This window comes from Eretmochelys imbricata, chromosome 3, assembly GCF_965152235.1.
Source record: "Eretmochelys imbricata isolate rEreImb1 chromosome 3, rEreImb1.hap1, whole genome shotgun sequence".
NCBI lineage: Eukaryota > Metazoa > Chordata > Testudines > Cheloniidae > Eretmochelys > Eretmochelys imbricata.
In genome coordinates this window covers 109296872-109324625 of record NC_135574.1, presented here as the reverse complement: position 1 = coordinate 109324625, position 27754 = coordinate 109296872, and the positions used below count along the sequence as shown (strand labels likewise).

The following is a 27754-nucleotide window of genomic DNA, read 5'->3' as shown; positions in this document are numbered from 1 at the left end:
AAGCAAACATCTTTCTGGATGTATTAACACGAGTGTTGTAAGCAAGACACAAGAAGTAATTCTTCGGCTCTACTCCATGCTGTTTAGGCCTCAACTGGAGTATTGTGTCTAGTTCTGGGCACCACATTTCAGGAAGGATGTGGACAAACTGAATAGAGTCCAGAGAAGAGCGACAAAAATGATTGAAGGTCTAGAAAACATGACCTATGAAGGAAGATTGAAAAAATTGGGTTTGTTTTGTCTGGAACAGAGAAGACTGAGAGGGGACATGATAACAGTTTTCAAGTACGTAAAAGGTTGTTACAAGGAGGAGGAAGAAAAATTCTCTCTCTTAACTTCTGAGGATAGGACAAGCAGCAATGGGCTTAAATTGTAGCAAAGGAGGTTTAGGTTGGACATTAGGAAAAGCTTCCTAACTGTCATGGTGGTTAAGTACTGGAATAAAATGCCTAGAGAGGTGGTGGAAACTCCATCATTGGAGATTTTTAAGAGCAGGTTGGATAAACACCTGTCAGGGATGGTCTAGATAATACTTAGTCCTGCCATGAGTGCAGGGGACTGGACTAGATGACCTCTCAAGGTCCCTTCCAGTTCTAGGATTCTATAAAAACCTGACTGAAAATGCCCTGGTTTAGCCCTCATTTTTTTCATATGTAATTTTTAATATTCATTTTGAAATGTATACTTTCAGCAAGTCTGTCCCTCTAAAGAGTATTTTCCTTTTGCAATTCAACTGTTCTCAGACACACACGGAACGTAGACTACCTAATGTCTGCAACAGTCGGGTTAGGTGCTTGAAGCTAGATCCTCTCCTGGTGTAAACTTTAAATTTAGCCAGCTAAGTATCTGTCCCATAGTTATTTTCCCATGACAAAATGAAACTTCTGTCTATTAGTCACAACCCAAACAGTTTTCCCATGATGCACAGGAGAGTTACAAATTCTTGATGTGGTATGTGTTGCAATAAGATTGCAACTACTGTACGTTTAGCTCTCTGAAATACCTGGTTACTGAGTGGCTTGGGCAGAGCAAACTTTAAGTACAAGCAAAAGCTGTGTCAGCTAATGAGGGCTCTGAATTGATGCAATTTAAAATATCTGTCAAAACAAGATATTTGCAGTAACGGAATTCAGTGGCACAGGTGACCTATTATTTCACAGTGCTGCAAGTGTTCATTTCTACTATTGCTCCAGTGTTATGCATCATGCTGCTTCACTAATTATCCCACTGCCATGCAGCGTTCACTCTCCAAATTTAAAAAGGCAAAAACCAAACAATTGTCTCTAACTGCAAAGGACTAGTTTCAGTTTAGGCAGAGCTGTTACTGCTTGATTCAGGCAGTCAACTAAACCCTGATGTGTATCATAGCAGGCCAGATCTTTGATAGCAGATAGCACCAAAAGGTTAATTGATTAAATGAGCTGTAGCTCACGAAAGCTTATGCTCAAATAAATTGGTTAGTCTCTAAAGTGCCACTAGTACGCCTTTTCTTTTTGCAAATACAGACTAACACGGCTGTTACTCTGAAACCTGTTAATTGATAACCGGAACTTATAACAAAAAAAACAAACAACACCTTTGTTTAAGTTTTAGGATGTACATGTCCAGTGCCCTTGACTTTTGAGAAGAAAAACTAGTGAAATTTCCAAAGGCTTCAATGCTCCGTATATCACAAACAGAACTGGGGAAATCCAGTGTGCTTTTGTTTCTTTTTTGTAGCATAAATAAATTAATCCACTAAGTAATAACAGTTAATGAGAATTGGTTAATAGCATTTACTTCCCCAAATACTGGCGAAAATCTTAATACTAATGTGGATGTGGATATAGCAACAGGATATATGGAAACAATAAAGTGTCAGTTGCCACCTAAGAAGATAAAATACAAACATTTCTAAAATGCATTTTGAGCCACAATACACATTCTTCTTTCATCTGCAACTTCTTCCAAGAAGCTAAGAGCTAATACATATTGTAATATAAAAAACATAAGAATTGCCATATTAGATCAAACTGTTTACTCTAGGATCCTGTCTTTGGCAATAACCAGTACTCAATGTGTCAGAGTAAGATACAAGAAATCCTGCAGTGGACAATTATGAAATAACCTGGCTATAGGAGAAGTTTCTTTATAATCCCATCGCAGTACATTCCTGTAGTTTTCCCACACTGTGGACAATTTAGTGCTGATGGACTTTCACCCAATTAGATCATTTGACTGTCCAAGCATTCCTTTATGTATTTATGCAATGTTGCAGCTGTGTTGGTCCCAGAATATTACAGAGACAAGGTGGGTGAAGTAGTATGTTTGATTGGGCCAACTTCTGTTGATGAGAGAGACAAACTTTCCTTTGTCTGCAGTAGATTAGAATGCAGTCACAAGACAACAGTCTCATGCTCTTCCTTAAATTATTCTGATTTTATTTAAGAAACATTGAAGTACAGCTGAAATGTTCATTTTAAAAGAGGTTGACATTGATCTAATGACAGTTTTCTAATGACTTATTTCAGTTATGAAAGTAGTACTTATTGTACAGTAGATTTAATAATTTTGTCTGGTGGATGCAATTGTGCAAAAGTGCAGTTGTGTGATACAACATTAACTTGGAGAACAGATGTCTTTTACAACATGGATTTGTTAACAAGATGGCTTTCATAGGAGAATGATGATCCGTCATCTCTCCAAAGGTAACACAATTTTGAGTAGGGTGTGTATTGTGTATTTTAAAAAGTCACTGTGCACATTAAGTAGTAGCTGATATTGAAGTTAGTTCTTGAGATCACAGTACACACTAAACCAAGATGTTTTGAAATTATGGCCTTTGAATTATAGAAATACAAGAAGATCAGTAGCTACTGAACTATTTCTTTAGCATTTTTAGAACTTAAAATGAGCAGGGAAAGGAAGGGGATGTAAGCAGGGAAGAAAGGGCTGCTTTGGGAAAGCATCCTGTACTTCTGAAGTTATCACAAGCCTGTCAGCTCCCAAAACATCACTCCCTGACAGTCTAGAGAAGCAATTCTCTCCACTATAGCCAGCAGCTTGTAGAACTACAGACTGCGATCCCTCAAGCCATGTATCTGTTTTTCCTCTCTCTCACAAACTAGCTCTGCACAAGGCTACATACAGTATATATACACAAGAGGACTTGTGGCACCTTAGAGACGAACAAATTTATTTGAGCATAAGCTTTCGTGAGCTACAGCTCACTTCATCGGATGCATTCAGTAGAAAATACAGTGGGGAGATTTATATACACAGAGAACATGAAACAATGGGTGTTACCATACACACTGTAAGGAGAGTGATCACTTAAGGTGAGCTATTACCAGCAGGAGAGCAGGGGGGAAAAAACCTTTTGTAGTGATAATCAAGGTGGGCCACTTCCAGCAACTGACAAGAATGTCTGAGGAACAGTGGGGGGGTGGGGGTGGGGGAATAAACATGGGAAAATAGTTTTACTTTGTGTAATGACCCATCCACTCCCAGTCTCTATTCAAGCCTAAATTAATTGTATTCAGTTTGCAAATTAATTCCAATTTAGCAGTCCCTCGTTGGAGTCTGTTTTTGAAGTTTTTTTTGTTGAAGAATTGCCACTTTTAGGTCTGTAATCGAGTGACCAAAGAGATTGAAGTGTTCTCCAACAGGTTTTTGAATGTTATAATTCTTGACGTCTGATTTGTGTCCATTTATTCTTTTACGTAGAGACTGTCCAGTTTGACCAATGTACATGGCAGAGGGGCATTGCTGGCACATGGTGGCATATATCACATTAGCAGATGTGCAGGTGAACAAGCCTCTGATAGTGTGGCTGATGTGATTAGGCCCTATGATGGTGTCCCCTGAATAGATATGTGGACACAGTTGGCAACAGGCTTTGTTGCAAGGATAAGTTCCTGGGTTAGTGGTTCTGTTGTGTGGTGTGTGGCTGCTGGTGAGTATTTGCTCAGGTTCGGGGGCTGTCTGTAAGCAAGGACTGGCCTGTCTCCCAAGATCTGTGAGAGTGATGGGTCATCCTTCAAGATAGGTTGTAGATCCTTGATGATGCGTTGGAGAGGTTTTAGGTGGGGGCTGAAGGTGATAGCTAGTGGCATTCTGTGAAGCAAATACTCACCAGCAACCACACACACCACACAACAGAACCACTAACTCAGGAACCTATCCTTGCAACAAAGCCTGTTGCCAACTACATCCACATATCTAATCGGGGACACCATCATAGGGCCTAATCACATCAGCCACACTATCAGAGGCTTGTTCACCTGCACATCTACTAATGTGATATATACAATCATCTCATTCTCTCCAAGTTTAGAGATGTAAGTGTACCCTGGGGTGAGAAAAGTCATCCTTTAACACCAACTGTAACATTTAAAGACCTACAGATATCTCATAAAACTATCAAAACTTCACCAACAGAATATTGCAGGTTACCCATTGCAGGTTACAGCTAAGACCTGCTTCCTTTCCTCTCTGGTAGGATGAGCTCTCTCTCTGCTTATCCACCCCTATGTTTTAAGTACTCTACGTAGGAGTGTGTCCGATTGCCAAGGTCATAGGCCAGTTCTCTTTTAAAGACTTGCTCACACACAAGGGTCTACTTCTCTTTTCCCTTTCTTATTAAGATTTAATTAAGCTTTTCAGGATAAGCTTGCATCCCCCACCCCATCATTTATTTGAATAGCTAAATAGCAAAATTCTTGAATACTAAGTCCCATCTCAGAGCATGATGTCATCCCAGAACACGTTAATTACATATGTCCAGGGAATTAGATATGGCATTAGACATGTTAGCTTTTAATGATGCTTCCAGCCTTTGATGGCTTTGTTTATCCAGTAAACTCAATCTTCAGGATGTCTATTGTCTTCCCCAGCTGATAAGAAGAACTAGGAATCAAAAACAATTAACATTCAAATGCTTGGTGCCTCTAGCACTATGAAATGAGGCATTAACCACTTGAATGTTAATTGCCTTTGAGTGTCCTGTTTGACTAATCCACATTTCTGTAATAGTGTTCAACACAGAGCAAGACTGTATTGCATCTCCTGAGTAACACTTCCCACGTCTATTTATATCTCATATTTCCCAGGCTTATTTCATGACCCTGTCTACCTTGATATTTCCAACATACCATTTATCATGTTATCTGGATGCTAATATTAATGAGTCCCTTACTGGTACCAGGTTTCAGAGTAACAGCCGTGTTAGTCTGTATTCGCAAAAAGAAAAGGAGTACTTGTGGCACCTTAGAGACTAACCAATTTATTTGAGCATGAGCTTTCGTGAGCTACAGCTCACTTCATCAGATGCATACCGTGGAAACTACAGCAGACTTTATATATACACAGAGAATATGAAACAATACCTCCTCCCACCCCACTGTCCTGCTGGTAATAGCTTATCTAAAGTAATCATCAGGTTAGGCCATTTCCAGCACAAATCCAGGTTCTCTCACCCTCCACCCCCCCACACAAATTCACTCTCCTGCTGGTGATAGCCCATCCAAAGTGACAACTCTTTACACAATGTGCATGATAATCAAGTTAGGCCATTTCCTGCACAAATCCAGGTTCTCTCACTCCCTCACCCCCCTCCAAAAACCCACCCCCATACACACACAAACTCACTCTCCTGCTGGTAATAGCTCATCCAAACTGACCACTCTCCAAGTTTAAATCCAAGTTAAACCAGAACATCGGGGGGGGGGGGGTAGGAAAAAACATCGGGGGGGGGGGGGGTAGGAAATAGGCTACCTTACTCCAACGCATTATTAAGGATCTACAACCTATCCTAAAGGATGACCCAACACTCTCACAAATCTTGGGAGACAGGCCAGTCCTTGCCTACAGACAGCCCCCCAACCTGAAGCAAATAATCACCAACAACCACATACCACACAACAGAACCACTAACCCAGGAACTTATCCTTGCAACAAAGCCCGTTGCCAATTGTGCCCACATATCTATTCAGGGGACACCATCACAGGGCCTAATAACATCAGCCACACTATCAGAGGCTCGTTCACCTGCACATCCACCAATGTGATTTATGCCATCATGTGCCAGCAATGCCCCTCTGCCATGTACATTGGTCAAACTGGACAGTCTCTACGTAAAAGAATAAATGGACACAAATCAGATGTCAAGAATTATAACATTCATAAACCAGTCGGAGAACACTTCAATCTCTCTGGTCACGCAATCACAGACATGAAGGTCGCTATCTTAAAACAAAAAAACTTCAAATCCAGACTCCAGCGAGAAACTGCTGAATTGGAATTCATTTGCAAATTGGATACTATTAATTTAGGCTTAAATAGAGACTGGGAGTGGCTAAGTCATTATGCAAGGTAGCCTATTTCCTCTTGTTTTTTCCTCCCCCCCAGATGTTCTGGTTTAACTTGAATTTAAACTTGGAGAGTGGTCAGTTTGGATGAGCTATTACCAGCAGGAGAGTGAGTTTGTGTGTGTATGGGGGTGGGTTTTTGGAGGGGGGTGAGGGAGTGAGAGAACCTGGATTTGTGCAGGAAATGGCCTAACTTGATTATCATGCACATTGTGTAAAGAGTTGTCACTTTGGATGGGCTATCACCAGCAGGAGAGTGAATTTGTGTGGGGGGGTGGAGGGTGAGAAAACCTGGATTTGTGCTGGAAATGGCCTAACCTGATGATTACTTTAGATAAGCTATTACCAGCAGGACAGTGGGGTGGGAGGAGGTATTGTTTCATATTCTCTGTGTATATATAAAGTCTGCTGCAGTTTCCACGGTATGCATCTGATGAAGTGAGCTGTAGCTCACGAAAGCTCATGCTCAAATAAATTGGTTAGTCTCTAAGGTGCCACAAGTACTCCTTTTCTTTTTACTGGTACCAGCCATCTTTTGCAAAGAAAAAGTTTTATTGGACCTTTTATCCAGAAGGCTTGGGCTAAATGAGGGTTGGGAGCAGGTGAGGATATAGATAGATGTGTAATTGCTTTGTTTCCTTCCTTGATGTATTTATGCGCCAGCAGTGGGCAAGAATTTTAACTTAGAGTATTTTTTTATTGTTTGTATTCTAGCAGCACCACAACATGTAAGTAAACATAGTTCCCGGATAGTCAGAGTAGAAAGCCTGTTTTATTGTACCCAGCTAGGATTCAAATCTCTTCAAGAGTTAATGAGACCATAAATTAGTTTTCAAAGTTCTCTGTAGGAAAATTCTGTACAGCTTGTGTATCACTACTGACCAGTTTCCAGCATCCTAAGACAGTCTTCTGACCTGGATTCGTAATAAAAGAGTCCCTTGGTCATCTTGGTATACAGACATAGAATATCAGGATTGGAAGGGACCTCAGGAGGTCATCTAGTCCAACCCCCTGCTTGAATCAGGACCAATCCCCAATTTTTGCCCCAAATGGCCCCCTCAAGGATTGAACTCACAACCCTAGATTTAGCAGGCCAATGCTCAAACCACTGAGCTATCCCTCCCCCCACCACTGAGCTATCCTTTCCCCCCTTCATGGGAAAGAAGGTATGAATAGTGGAAGTCTAGAATGCTGGAAGTCACTCTTTGAATTTGATTGATTACAGTTAAGTAAGTTTGGTTTCTGAGTGTCTTATACCAGGGCTGTGATGACTAGATTAAAAGTTTCATTCACCCTCACTGTAAGGCCCATGAAACAGAGTTAACCTTAGCATTTTTGGTCCCTCCCCCGCAATATTGCCGATTCCTTTTGACTGAGGATCATACATGTATGCCAAAAGCATTCTAAGGATTTGGGTGAGGGTTGGGGAGAGGATAAATTAGTTGGGTCCCTTGAGTGTACAGGAAAGTAATTCTACAGGATTGTACTGGAGACTGTGCATGTCTACCAACTTTTTAAAATGGTTTTGCAAGAGGCAATCATCAGAAACACTGAAGGCTTGGGGCTAGTGGGCCCATTTTGGTGAATTTTAGCATTTGTACGGCACTTTATAAAAAACATCTATTCATCACAAGACTCCTGAGAAAATATTTATTTCTTCAATTTTAAAAAAATACAACTATAGCTACACATCCAGTGTTCTGGGCTCTTACCCTACACATTAAAAACAAAAAACACAAGATAAAACAAATATATCTTTATATACACATTTTGGTAATTAGGTAAAATAGAGTAGAGGAGTTAGTGACTTGAATAGAGTCACAGAAATCATACGTTATGCAAGTTATACAAAAAGAAAAGGAGTACTTGTGGCACCTTAGAGACTAACCAATTTATCTGAGCATGAGCTTTCGTGAGCTACAGCTCACTTAAGTGAGCTGTAGCTCACAAAAGCTCATGCTCAAATAAATTGGTTAGTCTCTAAGGTGCCACAAGTACTCCTTTTCTTTTTGCGAATACAGACTAACACGGCTGCTACTCTGAAGCAAGTTATACAGTAACACATACATATCACTAATGCAAGCAGTAAGACACAGCATCCATGCATTTCTGGGCAATTACTATACTTCTTGGGCATCATTATGAGTCAGTAGGCAGTATTAATAATACTAAGCACTTACTCATACTGTAATGCACGTAATGTAATGTTTGAACATATAATCACCACGATATTCCTGTATCGAAGACAGGATCAAGTGACTGTACCCATATGTAACAATCAGGGTCCTGATACACCAAGGAGAAAATGGGGGTCTGAACCCCAAAGAATAAGCAATTGAATCAGCTGTTCGTATATAGTGTTACTGTGTATAAAAAATGTCAAGTAAGATCTTTTATTAAAGCTTGTAATGTTCTGAACTCAATGGTCATTAGGACACACACACACACACACAGGTTTTTGTTATAAATGTATGCATTATGTGTAGAAAATTGTAATCTTAACTACAGTACCTCTAGAACATCATCTCACAGCAGTGTGGTGAGGCAATCAAGCAGGGAGGAATCTCCCAGGCCAGGTGTTTATAAAAAACCAGCTTCAAGCACCTACATTGTCCAGCCAGTAAGAGACGTTATGGGAAAACAAAATTTGAAACCTGAAAAGAAAATCCCAGTCTGGGAAACCCCCCTGCTCTGTGTCACCATGAATTACCACACTCTGAGAAAAAGAGAAGGGGGGGAAAAAAAATAAACAACTGCAAACCCTGCTAAAAGGGAAGGGATCTGAAGTGAAGGCTATCCAGAAACTGAGGGCCAGCAAGAAAGTGGGATCCTGTCTGGGAAGCACTGGATCCCCTCTAGGACCAAGGGCATATTGGGAAACTGTTCTGATGCAATAGGTAACTTGTATTAGAAAAGGGAATACCAAAATGTAAAGCCTGAGATTACATCTTTATTTTCTGTGTAAGTTGGATGCATTTGCTTTCCCTTACTATTTCATCTTTGAATCCATGGATTTTTCTATTAAATAAACTTTGTTTATTTTTACCCCAAGCAGATCTTTATTGTGCAAACTGTGTGGAGTGTGTGTGCCAAAGTGAACTAATAATTGGGGGCAGGTTTCACATCTTTGAAGGTGATGAACCAGAGGGGAAAATTCCAAGTGGCTGACGGTCGACAACTTGGGGAGATGGATTGGGGGGGTGGGGGAGGAGAACTTGGACCAAAAGTGATTGTTGAGGTCACCATGCAAGTAGTAACGAGGCTGGTGGAAGCCAAAGTGGGACCTCATGCTTGTAAGCTGGCTACTTGTGTCAGAGCACTAAACCATAGCAACACAGTATTAAGATACCCAAACGTACAAGGCAGATGTGACAGAACCCTTTATTGGTCTGGGTGATGCCCCTAAACGTCACACCACAGAAGTACAATATGATCATGGAAATACTATTTCTATTATGAAATAGAATTTATAAATAAAAAGCAAGCAAGAGGACATTAAACATACATCTGAGCAGTAACATCAGGTTGTCAGTGGTTATCAGTCAGATAAACCAATTTATACGGATAATTCTAAAGATGGACCATACATCCTGGTGTAATGAGTAAGTTTATGAAGATAAGAGTGGAGGAAATTTTTAAGTTTCAAATAAATCAACACAGAATTTAGAATACATATCTTGAAATATCATAGGGGGGGCAAATGGGGAGGTTTGCATTCTCATATAGTTATGCTGCTGATCAGACAGCATTTTTAAAAACTATCTCCAACCAACATTGTGTTACAACAGATTATTGTTCAATATTATTATTAATCTAAATTAGTGCCTTGATACAGTTAGGGCCCTAATTTTGAGGGTTACTGCAACCACTACAGCAGCTCAAAAGCTATAAAGGGTCCAAAAAGCCAGCTTAACTGGCCCCAGGAAATACCCCCAGCAGTTACACCCACATCCTGCAAACTCAGCACAGGGACATGCCAATAGTTGGAATGCTTTGTACTGATTATTCTGTAGTGCATACCAATCCATGTCAGGGACTGGATCAGCCCATGTAACAAGAGAGAACCCTGGAAGTGAAAATCCACTTTTGCAATGCTAGCCTTCCCTTCCCACCCCATCCCTTTCCACACACCCTATTACACTTGGAGAGAGAGCACAGATCGTGACCTTTAGTCTATAGCTGCAAAATACTGACAAGCATTCCACTCCAAATACAAAAAATGTAACCACTCTTGCAGAACTGGACCCAGTGGCACAAAGCACTTCTTCCCAAGGCAAGCCCCTGATGAAAATGAATGGGAATCATGCCTGAGAGCCCAGGAGTCGGTCCATATTAAATTGTTCTTTTTCTGTGGCAGGATCATGTTGTCCCTATCTCATTTGTGTCTACAATGCATATATACTCTTTTAGAGTAGATATTTTTTGAGATGTAAACTGAAACTAGTTTGAAGCAGAGGGTCGATCTTGCACTCTAGCTCATTTCAGTCCAGCCATGTGCAAGACCCATAGTCGTCCCCCACCCAGCTTGCAATTTAAGTTAAAACGGAAAGCCACCGCCATGAGGAAGTTACCTCTATATCTTCTTGTACATTTAAAGCAGTAGCTTGTAATCTGCCTTGGCCACTTGTCATATACAGAGTTGTGTCTGTAAAGGCAAGTCAAAGATTAAAATCAGCAGCACTGATTAATGAGATCATCCTTAAGCACAAGAAAGATTTCCCTAAACAGAGAGAGCAATGTATTCTTTGTTATACTCCTGGGACACCAGCAATGTTGACAATGGTGCAAAAGCATAACTAGAAATATTATGGCATATGGCACTTAGAGTATCCTTTCCTGATCAAGTATATAGAACCTCACAAGGTGTTTTTCTTGTTTGTGTTTACAAATTGACTTCTAATACACAACTGCAGCCACACAAGTCAGTATCATAAAAGGCTCTGCAGTGCTAGATCTATTTTATGGATAATGAGGTGCTGATCTGTAGAAGTATATGGGACTGCCTTTGGTAATTTTTGTTTCTTTTTTTCTTTTCTTTCTAATAGATTCTTGAGGGTAGTTTGGGTACTTTCCTGTTCTAGATGCATGAAAGATTTAGCAAGGAGGCATGGGCTGAAGTGTTTTCAGAATGACGGCAACATTCATCAGCTTTACATTCATCAGCTTTATCTCCGGCCTGGAGAGTGTAGCTGAGTGTCTCTTGTGGTTCAGGTGAAATTGAGGAATGGATAACAGTGAGCTGGTTCAGACTTGAGCCAAATAAAACTGAGACGTTTATGGTGGATGGGGGGAGTAACTATTAGGTCTGCTTTCATTCAGGGAGGCCACATGTTGTTTGTTACAAGAAGTTCACAAATTGAAGAGCTGGTCAGATTTCCAGATGATTTCAGACAATCAAATATCAGCGACCAGGGCTACTTTCCCCCCCATTTGTGTAGTCGTCTCAGTTTGCAAACTTTTCTCTCAAATACATATATTCAGTGAAACAATCCAATACTCAGTGGTAGAGATGGCTGGAATCATCCTGAAAACATTTTGACTTTTCATTTTAAAAGAAAAAGTTTGGCAATTGCAAATGAAAACATTTTCATTTTTTGGGCAACCATTTTCAATTTAAAAACAAACTGAGGAAAGCAGACACTGCATTTTTTTAATAGTTGAAAATGTTTCTTATGGAAAGAAGTAGTGAACTTAAGCATGTAAGTTACCAGGCTGCCACTCTATTACTCTGTACCCTGGTACAGAACATGGCTTTAATCTCTTACTAGATCCTGCCTGCAGTGTGGAACCTTATTTGTGCTGCTCCAACAGCACAAACCCACAGGAAATTCCTCTTGCTCTCTCCACCCTGCCTCCCCTTCATTCTGAGTCAGGTACAACACATGTGCCCGTCTATAGTTGTAATGTACTATAGTACTGTCCCTCCACCACTCCTCACACACTGTTTTTGCTCCATAAGCATGCAAAGAAACTACTACAATAAAAAGAAAAGGAGTACTTCTGGCACCGTAGAGACTAAAATTTATTTGAGCATAAGCTTTCGTGAGCTACAGCTGTGGCACTGTAGAGACTAACAAATTTATTTGAGCATAAGCTTTCGTGAGCTACAGCTCACTTTGTCTGGGGGGCAGAATGTGAGAAGGAGAGGACCTCTATTTGACAGCAAGGTAACACTAATTTAACATTAGTTAAAATCAGAAATTGCAAATTGCACCGTAGAGACTAACAAATTTATTTGAGCATAAGCTTTCGTGAACTACAGCTCACTTTATGTAGCTCACGAAAGCTTATGCTCAAATAAATTTGTTAATATCTACAGTGCCACAAGTACTCCTTTTCTTTTTGCGGATACAGACTAACACGGCTGCTACTCTGAAAACTACTACAATAAAGCAATTTGTGACTTTAACTAATGTTAAATTAGTGTTACCTTGCTGTCAAATAGAGGTCCTCTCCTTCTCACATTCTGCCCCCCAGACACATAAGTATACGTCTAGACTTCCCAGCACTAATAATAACTTAACAGTTTATTAGTTACCATTAAAAACTATAGCAGTAAACCCAACCAAATCACATGGTTAACCTTCACGACAGTATGGCATGACATGTGATTTTGTATGCTGTTGTGTTGCACTTATTTGCAATGATCAGAAGCTACTATTACCACAGAAAATGATAATCTGAAACATTAGGCACATTATCCACGAGAAGATGTTGTGTCTCACCCTTCTATTCTTAATAGAAACGTACCCTAACAACACCTGTTATCTTACCGTTTTACACTAAAGGGAAAAACCAAAACATGGAGACTAGCTGGCTAAATCCATTGTTTAGTTCATAAATTCACCTGCCATATTTAACTGGTCACTCAATATATTGTCTGTCCTCTAAAGCCTTAAGCAGAAAAAAAAATTATTCATAGGGGAAGGGCACCATAAGAAAGAATAAAGGCTCAGCCTCAGCTTCTCAATCTGAAAAATAAGAATACTGTCTTACCTATCAAAAAGGAGCATCACAATTACACAGCCCTTTGAAAATTTGAAGTGCTAAGTAACAGCATTATCAGAAAATCATGCCACGGTTTAAGTTTTCCTCAAACTGTGAGGCCTTGCATAAAAGCCACTGATTTTCCTTCTTCGATGTCTGAACACTTAAAATAAAGAAAACCTCACAATTCAAGGCTAGGAACAGGACGTTTAAATTACCATTTTCAGGCCAATGCCAGTCCTCTGGTCACTTCCTGTCCCACTAACATACAGTCTGTATTACAAAAGGCCATCTCAGGTATATGCAGGTTCTCATTCATTTTAGCAGGAATGTCAATTCCAATCAGTTAGTAGGAAGAGCCAGAGAAAACTAACTTGTTCAGTCAGTTAATCATGGGTCATTCTGGGGTGGCTAAGGAAAGAGCAAATGACTTTTATATTCTGGATCTAAAGGCAAATACACTACCAGAACTGTTAATGAAGTTAGCATTTGTTAGGGTACATAGACTGGAGGAGTAGGGAGATCCTGATTTTGTTCTTCTTAGTGACAGGAAGAAGAAATTACAGCTGAATACATTAAAAAAAAAGGATTTAAAATAGTTTTCAGCCAGATATTATAAATTCACCTTCTAAACCTGTTACTTTCTTGAAAAACAGACACACTGCATCTCTTTTCCCTGAGATAAGAAAGAAACTATTTCAAAGCACACCCAGGTTCAGAACACTAGCTCGGTGGGACACCAGAATACTGTTCTCTCTTTTGCTTCTGTTTGAAAGGGCCGTGATACTTTACCTGGGGCTCAAGCACTTCTCCAGAGAGATGGAAAGGAGTCAGTTCCTATGTTCCCCTGGAGGTTTCCAAATGTGGCACAATTTGAAGGGCACCTGAACTGTGCTAGTTTCTTACTGGCTGATGGTCTTCCAATTAAAGCAACCATCCGTTCCTTGTTACGAAAGGGAAATACTAGGACACTGGCGCCCCAAGTTCCCGTCCTAACTCGGATTGTTCCCTTAGTCCACGGCCACCCCTCCGCCCGTCTCCGGCGGGTACCGCATCGGCCTGTTCGGCGAAGTTCAGATGCTACAACGTCCCCCGAAGCGAGCGGCTCAGCTCACGCCCACCCCACCCAGCCGAGAGCGGGGCGCGCCCCTCCCCAGGCGGCGGAGAGGCGTCAGGCGGACTCGGGGCTCCCACGAGCAGCCGAACGAGAGAGGGGCGCTCGCCGCCAACCCCACGCGGGCCCCGGCAGCCCTCGGCTCGCTCTGCCCAAGCCGCAAGGCAACAGGGCCCCCGGCGGAACTCACCGCTCCAGGAAGATGGGCGAGAGGCGGCGCCCTCGCTGCTTGCTCCAGCCGCGTCCTCGCGCAGAAACGTGCCGCTTCCTCGAGGGAGCCCGTCAAGCCGGGCTGGGCGCAGGGAGTTTCCCCGGCCCCTCACGGGCCCCGCCCAGGCTCCTCCCCCGCCCAGGCCCATTGGCCGCAGGTCCGGGCCGTGGCGGTGACCGGCCGCGGAGCGGGCGGCAAAGGAGGTTTCCAGAGCCTGGGAGCGAGCGGGGGAAGGGGTCTCCAAGTGGCTGCCTCGGCATGGGGCGAGGGGGAAGCCCGGGGTCCGTAGGTGGAAATGGGGGGTGCGCGGGGCTCCTCCAGGGTCTGCTGCGGGAGCCGTGGAGGATTTGGGGAGCGACTGGTACAATCCCCTCCTACTCCCCCACCAGGCCTGCTTCAGGGGAGAGGCTGGCGGTGGGTCACTTCCGAGAATTGGCTGAGGGGTTTCCCCAGCTGCTAGGAAGCGTGGGTGGCTCTGGTTGTAGCCAGCAGCTGGGTCCGCCATGCTCCTTGCTACCCCCTTCCCGGTGCTCTGGTTCAGAAGGGGCCTTTTGCCAGCTGTGCCCAGATGAGCACCTCGTGAACACGTGCAGGGGGCCAGCACAACCTCCCTTAAGTGGCTCTTTTAACCCTGCTCTGTGCTGCTGATACTCTCACCTTCTTGTCAGCTGTTTGAAATGGGCCACCTTCATTGCATTGGCCCCATTAGCACTACAAACGTCATTTTCGGGTAGTATTCACCCTTTCTTGTCAGCTGTTGAGAATAGGCCACTTCCACCTTAATTGAATTGGCTCCTTAGCACTGACAGCCCCCCCCCCCAACACTTGGTAAGGCAACTCCCATCTTTTCATGTGCTGTCTATTTATACCTGCCTACTGTATTATCCACTCCATGCATCTGACGAAGTGGGTTTTAGCCCACGAATGCTTATGCCCAAATAAATTTGTTAGTCTCTACAGTGCCACAAGGACTCCTCATTGTGAGTGCAGTTAGAGCAGGCTGGGGAGCTAAATAAAGGGGTGTGGAGCAGAGGGTGCAGAGTAGGGGAATGAAAGGGGAGGAGATGATTGAGAATGGAGCATCAGAACAGAGAAACAGCAGGGTGAGTGGGGGGAGGGATGTAGGAGTGACAGGGTGAAGAGTAAAGTTAAGGGCAGGGTAGAGGAATAGGAGTTCCTGGGGACCGGGGTGGGGGTGTGATGGAGGGGGTGCGATGGATCAGAGCATGAGATATCGGGAGCAGTTGCGTAGCTAGGATGGGACATTTGGGTGGGTGGGCAATGATGGGGGGAGGAGGGATCAGGCCTGCCTACTCCCTCCAGCCAGCCTTATGGGGGGTGATGGACAGGACCAGGAGCAGACCCAGCTCCATGAGGAGAAGCTGCTCTCCAGCAGCAATGGCTCCCATCCCAGTCCCACACCGGGCCTGGCTCCCCAAGCGGCAGGCCTACCTTTTTTGAGGATTCCTCTGCTGCCACTGGGTCGCCTGAAGCTTGCTCCTCCCAGTGGCACATTAGCCACTGGGCCAAAGTGGTGTGCCCAGGGCCTCCAGCCAATTGTGGGCCCCTGGAAAAATGGGCACCCTGTCCGCTCTGCCTCCCTGCCCGGCCCTCCAGCCAGGGAGCATGGTCAGGGTGCGGGCGCTTGCCCCACTCTGCCTGCTCCCCAGCTAGAGCACTGAGTGGGTGGAGTAGGGCAAGCCCCCGCACCCCGGCCACGCTCCCTAGCTGGAGTGCTGGGCAGACAGAGCAAACCCCCACGTCCCGACCCCGCTCCCTGGCTGGAGCACCGGGCAGGCAGAGTGGGGCAAACCCTGAGCGCACTCCCCAGCTGGAGTGCCGGGCGGGCAGAGCGGGGCAAGCCCCCCACTGCCTGCAGGAGCGCTGGGTGGACAGAAGGGGGCAATGCTCCGCGCCCTGCCCTCTTCTTGGCTGGAGCACTGTGCGGATGGAGCTGGACAAGTCCCTGACCCCGCTCCCCGGCTGGAGCGCCGGGCGGAAGGAGTGGGACAAGCCCCCGCACCCCAACCCTGCTCCACGGCTGCAGTGCCAGATGGGCAGAGTGGAGCAAGCTGGGGCCGAAGCAGAGCTGGGTCTGGATGCTAAGTGGGTGGGCTGCGGCCCATGGACGCCCACCCATGGCTATACTCCTGATTGGGAGTAGGAGGCACTGCACAGAATGATACAGGAGAAGGGAGGTAAGTGATAGACTGAGAATTGTGGATGGAACAGACGCAGCCCCAGTGAATGTCAACAATCGCCAGTAGCAACAAAAGTGGCAGAAAGTCAGACTACAGTTTTTTGGGCCCTGTTCATGTTATAAGTTGTAATCAGTTGCTGGCATGGTTGGCTGTACACATGGCTTGCGTTTGAATACAAGAGGTTAAAACTTTATTTGTGAGTGTGGTAAGTATAGTAACTGTGTTGCATTAACCGTATTTTGCTGTGCCAGAGGCCTAGGGGTAGACAAAGCATCATGCTGTAACAAGTACAGCTTTTTTGCGGTGTGGACCAGACACCCTAACTAAATTTGTATAACCAGTTTGACGAGTCCTTCTTCACTGCTCTGTGTGAAGTACAAAGCCCATGCCAAATTCAGTTGTGAGTCTATTAGTGTAATTTACCCAGGAGTTGTACTAACATACTCTGCCTTAAATTGGGTCTGTACTGAAGAAAACTTCCCCCAAATTCTAACCACTTTTAAAAACTCGCTCAGCTAAACACTGTTAAAACTAGATGGACTGTAACATTTCTCTAGTGAAGATGAAGCATCTAAGTTACTTCAAACTTGCTGAGCTACGCTCACTGATGTGCATCTTTCACGCCATTATATCTGACTTTTGGATCTTATCATCTAAATCTGGAAGTTTCAAAATACAGAACTTAGGTTTAGTCTTTGTAGGTCCCACGCTGTAAATGAAATAGCATCTGTACTTTCTTCATGGCTGTTGTACATTATAGGAAAGTTTTAAGCCACCTGTATTATTTCAGCAATACACTCTTGAATGTTACGTGAAAATTCATTCACATTGGAGATTGTTGCCCTTAGATAGTCTTTGATGCAAACTTGCTTTTTCCTTATTTGTTGTTGCTTTTCCTGTCACAAAAACAGCACTCTCTTCAGCAGCACGAGAGGATTTAAGTGTTTTACAGTTAGTGGTCAGTTAAAGAACATAAGAATGGCCATGCTGGGTCAGACTAAAAGTCCATTGAGCCCAGTGTCCAGTCTTCTGACAGTGGCCAATGCCAGGTGCCCCAGAGGGAATGAACAGAACAGGTAATCATCAAGTGATGATAAAAGGTGATAAAAAGATATTGAGCATTATACCTTTTACCCCCTAAGGGAACAAAAGGCCACAATTAAAAACAAAAAACCACCCATTTCCCTTCAGTGAATGAACTCACTCAGTTTTTGTATGTAATACATGTGCTTATGTTTTGTGAAACATAAATCCAGAACTGGAGATTAATTTAGATTGGGGTGGGCAAACTACGGCCCGCAGACAGTTTTAAACCAGCCCTCAAACTCCTGCTGGGGAGCGGATTCTGGGGCTTGCCTGCTTCGGCGCTGCGGCTGGGGAGCAGGGTCGGGGCTGTGCCACACGGCTCTTGGAAGCAGCCACATGGCCCCGCTCCGGCACTCAAGCTGGGGAGCAGAGTTGGGGGCTGCTCCAGGAAGCTACGACATGGCCCCGCTCCAGCTGGAGAGCAGGGTCAAGGGCCACTTCATGTGCCTCCCAGAAGCAGCAGCATGCCCTGCTCCGGCTCCTACATGCTCCAATGGCCCCTTCTGGCGCTCCAGTGGGAGCTGCAGGGGCGGTGCCTGCAGACAGAGTAGCATGCAGAGCTGCCTGGTTGCGCCTCCACCTAGGAGAAGGGACATGCTGCTGCTTCTGGGAGCCATTTGAGGTAAGCGCCACCTGGAGTCTGCACACCTGAGTCTCTCTCCATGCCCCAACCCCCTGCCCCAGCCCTGATCCCCCTCCTTCCCTCTGAACCCCTCGATCCCAGCCCAGAGCACCCTCCTGCACCCCAAACCCCTATCCCCAGCCCTACCCAGAGCCCATACCCCCAGCCGGAGCCTGCACCCCTTCCCACACCCCAACCCATTGCCCCAGCCCTGATCCTCCTTCTGCTGTCTGAACCCCACAGTCCCAGCCCAGAGCACCCTCCTACACTCGAAATTCCTCAGCCCCAGCACCACCCCAGAGCCCGCACCCCCAGCTGGAGCCCTCGTTCCCCCCCGCCCCGCATCTCACTCCCCCTCCCCAGCCCAGAGCCTCCTCAACTCCTCACTTCTGGCCCCATCCCCGAGCCCGCACCCCCTACCAGAGCCCTCACCTTCCTGCACCCCAACCCCAATCTTGTGAGCACTCACGGCCCGCCATACAATTTCTATTCCCAGATGTGGCCCTCAGGCCAAAAAGTTTGACCACCCCTGATTTAGATCATAGATCTTCCATTGGTGACAGAATCCTGCTCTCCACAGACGTAGAGGGCACCTAAAGGCAGCAGAACACAGCAAGGGAGAAACCTGCAGAGGCTCTGCATGTTTCAGAGGAGAGCTCTCTCGTCAACAAAAAGCAAAGAGGCTTGCAGGCAGGCTTAAGGAGGAGGAGTGGTGGTATGGCCAATTGTTCCACAACTACATAAACCTAATGATTAACTTAAAACCCCACAGAAGGGAGAAGCAAGTGCCAGGGTTGCTACTTCAGCTAGAAGCAGAGCAACTCCACTCACTTCCAGGGACATGGTGGGGGAGAAGGAAGAATTCTCTCCCATCCATCCACCCACACAGAATTGCTGTGCAAACCCCATTTGGCCTAGATTTATAGGTGGGACTGGTAGAGCTGTCTATTATTAATGTTACCTGACACAATTCCCATTATAAAATCCTGTTTTCAGTTGCTTATAATGTTGCTGGATTTTATCTGCCTGGACTGAAGTTCTCCATGCTGGGTTTTTGCCTCAGGTTTAGTTTTTTGGGAAAATTCTAGGCAAAAAACTCTTCAGCCATTTCCAAAAATAAGGCTAGGGGGAAATGCATTGTTTTGCCCACACTTAAAAAAAAAAAAAAAAATCCATTGACTTTATTTGAATACTTCTAACATCTCCATGTTTTGGAAGAGGGACTTACAATTTGTGAGGGGACTGGCCTTAGTATCAGGCCACGTGCCTTTTGCCAGCCCTGTAAAAATCCCCCTGAATTTAGCCAAGTTATAAACCTTAAAAAAAAAAAAACCCAACTCTTCAGTGCACACAAACTCTTAAGAAGACTCTACTGAGCATAACAGCTAAAATTTCTAAAGAGCCCATCGTCACTGAGCTTGCTCAAGCCTCTCAATGCTCCTAATGCAGACTATAATGCACATGTGCCATCTCCTCACAATTCCTACATGGAACTGGACTGCACATGTGCCACTCCCACATTGTGTGCTCCAGGCCAGGGCTTCAGGGGCAAAATTGGATTTTCCCTTTAATGATTGCTCCAGATGGGGTGGGTCCAGGCACTGTCTCTCCTGTGTGCTTAGTAACCCCCCTGCTTGCACCCAGGCATTGTGACCCGTCTGATTTGAATGCAGAAGGGACAAAAGCTAGACTGGGGAGAGGGAAAAGAGTAGATTGAGAGAAGGAGTCCAGTGAGACCAAGGGCGACAGGTGAACCCACACTTCTGGGAGGTCAGCCCCCCGGCCCTATCCCCCTGCCCGAGCCCCCCTGCGCAGCCAGAGCCCTGAGTGCCCTAGCTGCATGGGCGCCTCAGCTCCTGGCTGCCAGTCTGAGTTGAGCCTCTGTCAGCTTCAGGGGAGCGTGGGTTGGGCCACGGCCTGGGTTAAGGGAGGCTTAGCCTCCCCTGACCTTTGATATTCACTGCCCATGGGTGAAACTGGGCCTGGAGTTGGGGAGAAGCCTGGAACTGTGAGCTAGGGTGGGGACCTGGGAGACAGTTGGCAGGGGAGGATAGAGATCTGGCAAGGAGGTAGGGGGAAAGACTGGGACTAAGAACAAGTGTGTGTGAGGAAATAGGAGTGAGGGGGAGGGGAGACAGATCTGACAGGGAACTGGGGTACAGGGGGAGAACTAGGACTAGTTGGGCAAAAGAGTATGACAAAGGCCAGGAAGGGGGAGACTGAGATTGGATGTGGAGCCTGGGGAGGGAGACTAGCACTGGGAGCCCGTGGCGGGGAGGTAAGAGGCAAATTGGATGAGGAGAGACAGGGAGGGAGAAAGTGTGAACAAAGAGTTGGGACAGGACTCCTCGCTGGGTGAGGAAACTAGGACTGAGTATGTGGAGGGGTGACAGTGGTGGGTTTTGGGACTCAGACTGTTAGACTAGGACTGACTGGGCAAGAAAACTGGGACTGGAATGAGAAGACTGAGGAGTAGAGACTAGGACTGCATAGTGTCACAGGGTCCACTCACTGCTGGTGGTGCCTCCTGCTGGCCATCCTGGGGATTAGTTCTGGCCAGGCATTGCACCCTCCTCTGGTGGGGTCTCTCCTGTCCTCCGCTCATCCTACGGACCCCTCTCATTCCAGGGACTGCAGCCTCCTCTTCATGACTCAGCCCTCCAGCCACGTCACTATGTGGTTCTGGTAAGTAACAAAGTCTTTCCCAGACTGAGTTGTCCCAGGCAGTTCACAGTCCTTTGCTTGGTATTTGCCACATCTTCAGTGACTGGTAGGAGAACCTGGGCCCATCCTCTACTCTGGGTTCCAGCTTAGGGGCCCTCCAATTAGCAGCCAAGGCCTGCACTGCTATTCTTTGCTGCTATTCCCTGAGCCTTCTCCTACCTTCCTGTCTCCCCACTCTCTGGGCTTGCCAGCATCCCAACTCCCTTCACCCAGGGAGAAACCGTGGATCACCCTCTATAGTCTTAACATACCTCCCTTGGAGTGACTTCAGCCTGCTTTCCTGCAGCCCCCTGGCTTTATGGAACTCCTGCTTTTTCCTGCCCTGCTGAGCCTGCTCCCAATCAACCCCCTGCTCTCTGGCAGCTCCTCCTCCAGGTGCAGCCAGTGGAGTTAATTGGCCTGCCTGGTTATCTGAATCCTTTCCAGTCCTGCGTGGGTAGACACCCCATCATTGTAGGCAATAAGAATGGTTCTGCGACAAGGGTTGGGATAGGGAACAGACTGGACTGGGAGAGGAATAGATTGGAGGGGATGGGCAGATGGGGTCAGGCTTTGGAGGAAACAAGTAGAAGAGCCTGTGCCCACTACAGCACACTCCCTTGCAGAGCCTGGAATGGAACCCAAGACTCACCTTTCCTCTGCTGTCAGAAAACCCACTGCCAAAGTGTGTGTCTCCTCTCCCTTAAGTGCTGGTACACATGGATGATGACAATTTACTACTGCTATCAGTTACTACCTTAGCTCAAGTGACTGAGGTATGTGCAGTGGATCTAAAGGTTCCAGACACATAGATGCAATAGGTGGGTGTCCACATGATGCTAAAGGATGGAATTTCTGTCTTTCAGTTAGCTTTTTAAAAAGCCCTAGGAAATAGTATATGATCATGTAATTAAAGACAATTGTTATACTATCCACCAGGGGCCAAATTAAGATTGAACAAGCAACCTTAGTTCTCACATTTTCTACCTTTTGAGTGCTTCACTTTACAACATTAATGTTCTTTTAATGTAGCTTTGTGTGAGCCATAACTGATATAGGCTTATAATTGATACTTGCATGTTTACTTTTATAGTAAATAAGGGGGTCATTTTTGATGTATGTAATAGAATTTGAAGATATAAACGATGACTGAATTTGAATATTTAAATACCTTCCCTTGGCTGTTCATTCCTTGACACACATGCCTACCGAGAGAACTGAAAGCCAAGTCAGTTGAAAGGGGTCTTTCAGTTCTCAGACACAAAAATTGTTAACAGGAGTTTTGACTGAATAAAGACTTAAAGATTTGGGGCCAGATCCTGCAGCCTTTACTCACATTCAATATGAGTACAAGCTATAGAATTGGATCTTTGGCCCTCTTAGTCACATAACTGACAGCACAATGTGTATATGTTGCATCAGTAATCTTGTGTAATATGTTCCAATGCTGAGCCTATTTAAATTGGTACATTTACTCAATATCTAGTTCTCAAAACCCTTTTTACACCATGTGACATTTTCAGATAAGGAACTGATGAAAGAATGAAGTGCAATAAGAACAACTTGAAGACAAAGCCAGAATCAAGCTGTGAAAGAAACAAACAGCGTTTTATTGAGGAAGATTTTTCCAGAGATGTTCAAAGGCCTACTTAAAGTGCTCTCCTTCTCTCTCTCTCTCTCTCTCTCTCACACACACACACACACACACACTCTCTCTCTCTCTCTCTCTCTCTCGGAGAGAATTACTTTCCATTTGACGTGATGTAGTTGGGGCTTTGTTCTGATTTCGCAAACAAATAATTTTAACTAAAATTTCTTTAAAAGTTTATATTAAAGAAGTAATTTCATACATTGCATGACCTCTTCTCTTATCCTCTAAATCTCTCCAAAATTACTGCTTTTGTATAATCTCCCTCCCTATTCATGAAATATTTCTGTGGTGGTTCTCAGCTATGGGTTGGGACTCCACAGTGGGTCGTGACCCTGTTTTAATAGGTTGCCAGGGCTGGCATTAGACTTGCTGGGGCCCAGGGCTGAAGCCCCAGGGGTTCCGTCCCCCTGCCTGGGGTGGCAGAGCTTAGGTGGGCTCAGGGTTGGCCTCTGCTCCTGGGGTCCTGTGGTAATTTTTGTTTTCAGAAGGGATCACAGTGCATTGAACCCCTGGTAGAGTATCCCTTTTATTGGGTGAAATCCTGAGCTAAGTGAGGTCAATGAGAAAACTTCCAAAGACTTCAAAGAAACCAGGATTTCACCCATTATATTTTTCTGAATCAGAGTGGGAAGGACCATAGGTCTATTACAAAGCAAAGTGTACACTTTAAAAGCATTCTATAAATAATAATAATAAGCAGCCATAAAAGAAAACCCTACATTTCTGAGTACAAGATTTGTTCCTCCTCTTCCCTCTCTTTTTCACATCCATCTGGATCCATCTCCTTGGTAGTATTGATCAATTAGGCCTGGATCCCAGCATCCATTTAAAGCTATCTGCAGGATCAGAGGATTGGATACTTTCTTGCTTTCCCTCTTCAAACATAATGTTCCTTCATAAGGCTGACTACATCACAAGATTTCAGGGACACAGCTTTCTCCTTTACACTGGACTGAAGAAAATAAATGAAACAATTTAGAAAATAAAAACCATTACAGCAAACATCTAGAAATAAAATTGCTTGTTAATGTAACTGCATGGGTCATCAAGGATATATTCTGTCTGGTATAACTTAAAACATTGATTGAGAATTAAGTAAACCCGTAGGCTGTTCCAGAAAAACTGCAGTTAAGAATCCACTGTGTGACAGGCTAGTTGACCAAGAGAGGAATTAAATGCTTATCCAGAAACATTTGCTGCCTGCAACATCATTGGTAGAGACTGTTACCTGCACAGATTAGGGCACCCCACCTTTTCCCAGTCCGTAGGGCTCCAGGCAAAAACCACTTATCCTTACCCAAACCATAGGGCTCAGGGCCATATGTAAACAATTCATAGGGCTCAGGGTGTAACTAACCTGGTCAATTTAAGTACGCACACCCTTTTCCAATACATAGGGCTCTGGGTGTATACTACTTCTGCAGGTTTGCAGGACCTTTTACCAGTGAAAGAACCTTACACAGTAATATACTACATAACCTCTATTTATTAACAATCACCAAAACCAGACTGCCCATGCTACACATACAGTGCTCACCACTCCCAGTAAGACAGATGAACTTTTTTTGATGGCCAGTCAGGATCAGGTCCACCTGCGGGACTCCAGTTTCTGCACAGTGTTATTGGCAGAATGTTGAGGTCTGGCAGCTCTGATCTTTGGGGCTGTGTCCTGGAGTTGGTTCCCAAATAACTTCCTTTTGGACCTCAATTTATATAGTGAAATTTGAGTCCTGTTTAGCTGTACCTTAACCAATCATTATACTAAAATTTTACTAACCAATCCTAACATAGTGTAACAAAATTCTCTAACCAATTCTACTCCACCACGTTAATTAATTTACACCGAGTAAAATTAATTATGTAACAGACAGAAACAATTAAAGAACCAGACAGAGACCATACAGATAAACAATAGGGGAGTGGGGACCATAATGATAAAACAATAAATTAGGATTTCACAACCACAACTATTGATAAGTGATTTCTTGCCAGACAGAATGCTATCAAACTAAGTTTTCTTTAGCCATCTTAAGATCCGTTTCTTTATCTGGTGATAGTGGGTGCTCTTAGGACAGGGTCTCCTTCTTAACAGCCTGATTTTTTCATTGTTTTAATGTAATTTAGATGGAATGTGAGGATGTGACTTCCTGCTTTTCAGCTAATGGCTGCTTCTTGGCTGCTCTTTTAATCTGGCTGCAGACAAAGGCCTTAGGCTTTAGGCCTTACAATATGGCTGCAGACAAAGACCTTCTCCTTACAGAGACGGTATGGAAGACCAGATGGGTCAGGACTGAGGCTCCTCCTGGGCTCTTGCCTCTCTCATGATCTATGCAATTTTTATTATCTCCTCAATATATGTGCTGCAATGCTGTATTACTGTTACTAATTAATGTTATGGAAAAGGGAATGAACAGTGAGATGGTATAATTTGCAGAAAATAAAATAATTTAAATTAGTTAAGACTAAACGAGACTGTGTGGAATTTCAGAGGGAACTAAACAGTCAATCTGAATGGTCAGCTTGATGGCAGAAACACTTCATCACTGACAAATGCAAGGCCATATACTGTATAAGAATAATCTGAACTGCTTCCTCTATATTAGGTATAGCCACTCAGGCAAAAGACCAGGGTATCACTGTGAACAGCTCAGTGAAAATATCTGCTCAATGTGCAGCAGCACTAAAAAACGATCAAGATGCAAGGATAAATTTAAAAATAGGAGAAATAATACTGAAAGTATTGTTATGCCATTATAGATCAATGATATGCCCATGCCTGGACTATTTTGTTCAATTCTGGTAACATTATCATTTGGGGGATGTTCTGTGACCTGTGTTTTACAGAAGGTCAGACGAGATGAGCACAATGGACCCTTCTGGCCTTGGAATCTATGAATCTCTATATATAGCTGAGGTGGGTGATGGAATGATTTATTTATGAAAAGAGATTGAAAAGTATGAAACTTTTTAGTTTAGAGGGGGGACATGATAAAAGTACACAATATAATGAATGCTACAGAGAAGGTAAATCTTGTACTCCTATTTACCCTCTCTCATAATACAAGAACAAGAGAAAATATCCTGATTATTTCCTGATTGTGTACTCTTTTTGTTGGGTATAAACTGTTATGGTTTATTGAGTTACATGTGTGTATCAGACCCAATAATCAGTTTTAAGGATATTGTAGCAATCCAAGATGGGGTCTGAACTGTCATCTTGTGACTCCATCTTGTGACCCCCTGTCAGCCTGGCCTGGATGAAACTGGATTGAACTGTTTTTTCTTGCCACTGGGCGATCCCATGGCCACACCACCTCAGACTGTTTCCCACCTTTCCCAGGATCATACCATGTTTTCCCACCACAGACTCTATAAAAGAACTGTAATCACAGACTGGTGGCACAGTCCATCACAGTGACTGTGTGTGCGCGATTCAGGTCTTCATGGCAGCAGTGCACCACCGAAGAATACCATTCATCCCCGGAGTGAGAAGAAAGAAGAAGACGCATTCCACCTTACCTGTCCTGCTCCTGGGAACGCCAACATCCAGCGGGTTCTCGGTCCGCTTCTTCAGTTCCAACAGTCATCGAGGGACTCTCCAGCGCTCCTCCTCCACAGGTTCCAATTAATCCATGGAGTAGAGGTCCTGGACTTCGCCGCCGCCACTGAAGTGCTGGGAATACAGTGAGACAAATTAGGGTTTCTTAATTGGGGTTATATTTTCTTGAATGCCAGGGTGGGTTCGGTTTCAATTTTCAGCCTGAGCTTTATGCTCATAGGAAGGGCTGCTGTGTCACTGGTTTTGTGTTCTTTATATAGTTATTGCTCATTCACATATATCCCTTCCCTTATCTGTAATTTATTCCTTAATACACTTACCTGTTATTTAACCCTTATTTCTTTGTCAGCTTTTATTTATTGCACACCACACAAGGGAAGAGGGGAGGAAATCTGCACCAATCCACTGGTGACAGAGATGGCAGAGGGCGAATCTGCTCTTTTGGGAAAAAGGGGCTAGTTCCTATTCTGATACCTACACCATTTATACATTCAGAGTTATCTTGGCTCCCCTTTGAGATAACATTTCTGGTGACCGCAGCAGGACTCTCTGCGGACTGGATTAGCCATCTCCTTAGGGTCCTGTTAGGCTATTTTATTTTTATTATGTGAACAGCAGCAGTTTCGGTCCTTGAGACTCGGGGAGGGAGTTCTTACTGGGATATTATTGTGTTAGCCGAAGGGCAAGTGAACCAGTTGGCTCCTTTCCCACCTCTTTTGACAAAGGGTGGGATTTTATCCTAACTCCATTGAAATCCTGTTATTGTGGATCAGGGGTCGTGGGACGCCCGCCCACCTCGCCCCTTTGGTAACAGATAGCGGTTACTGGTTGCCCTGTCCAGTGAAGTTAGTACTTTTCTCTGTACAGGGTAGGTACGGAGTGGTCTGGGCCCCAAAAGCGTGGCCACTTTTCTTTGGCAGAAGGCAGTGTATTAGACTAGCCTAGCCCGAGCCGAGGTGCCATGTATAAAGGCACGGATTCTTACCGGAGCCCTCCTATCTTCACTTAAGTTACCCTTTAAATTCTGTAGTTGGGCAAGCAACTCCCTACAGCACGATGGACCGAATTTTCAGTCTACAAGGATGGACTCCCCAGTCTAATAAAAATTCTTTGGATCATGCTATCGATTCTTTCGGGAAGGGAGAAAATCCTTAGCAGCAGGAATCACTAGCAGGAAGGGATTCCCTGGGTAAATTTTCCATCTTGTGGGCTCCCTACCACTAGCAAGCCTAAGCCCAGTAAAAAGGAACAAAAATGAGCTCTAATTTACAGC

At 44.5% G+C, this 27754-nt stretch overlaps 1 protein-coding gene and 1 long non-coding RNA gene across 5 annotated transcripts in view; both read right to left on the bottom strand.

Annotated features, from left to right (window-relative positions):
- Positions 1 to 15164, bottom strand: part of STX11 (syntaxin 11) — a 28161-nt gene extending 12997 nt beyond the window's left edge. The window contains exons 1-2 of one of the 3 annotated variants that reach the window (XM_077813159.1): positions 14639 to 14685; positions 10919 to 10992 (exon numbers count right to left, since the gene is read on the bottom strand). Coding sequence is in view for 1 of the 3 variants with exons in the window: in XM_077813158.1 (XP_077669284.1) it covers positions 14639 to 15164 (526 nt within the window). In the remaining 2 variants the exon portion in view is untranslated. Of the gene's footprint in view, positions 1 to 10918; positions 10993 to 14126; positions 14228 to 14638 lie in introns of those variants that run through there. The other 2 variants (XM_077813158.1, XM_077813161.1) reach the window with 2 other exon arrangements.
- Positions 15165 to 23023: 7859 nt separating this feature from the next.
- Positions 23024 to 27754, bottom strand: part of LOC144262846 (uncharacterized) — a 31471-nt gene continuing 26740 nt past the window's right edge. For both annotated transcript variants that reach the window (XR_013345655.1, XR_013345654.1), the window contains 2 exons: positions 26442 to 26595; positions 23024 to 23874 (listed from right to left, as the gene is read on the bottom strand). This is a non-coding gene — a long non-coding RNA (uncharacterized LOC144262846). The remainder of the gene's footprint in view (positions 23875 to 26441; positions 26596 to 27754) is intronic.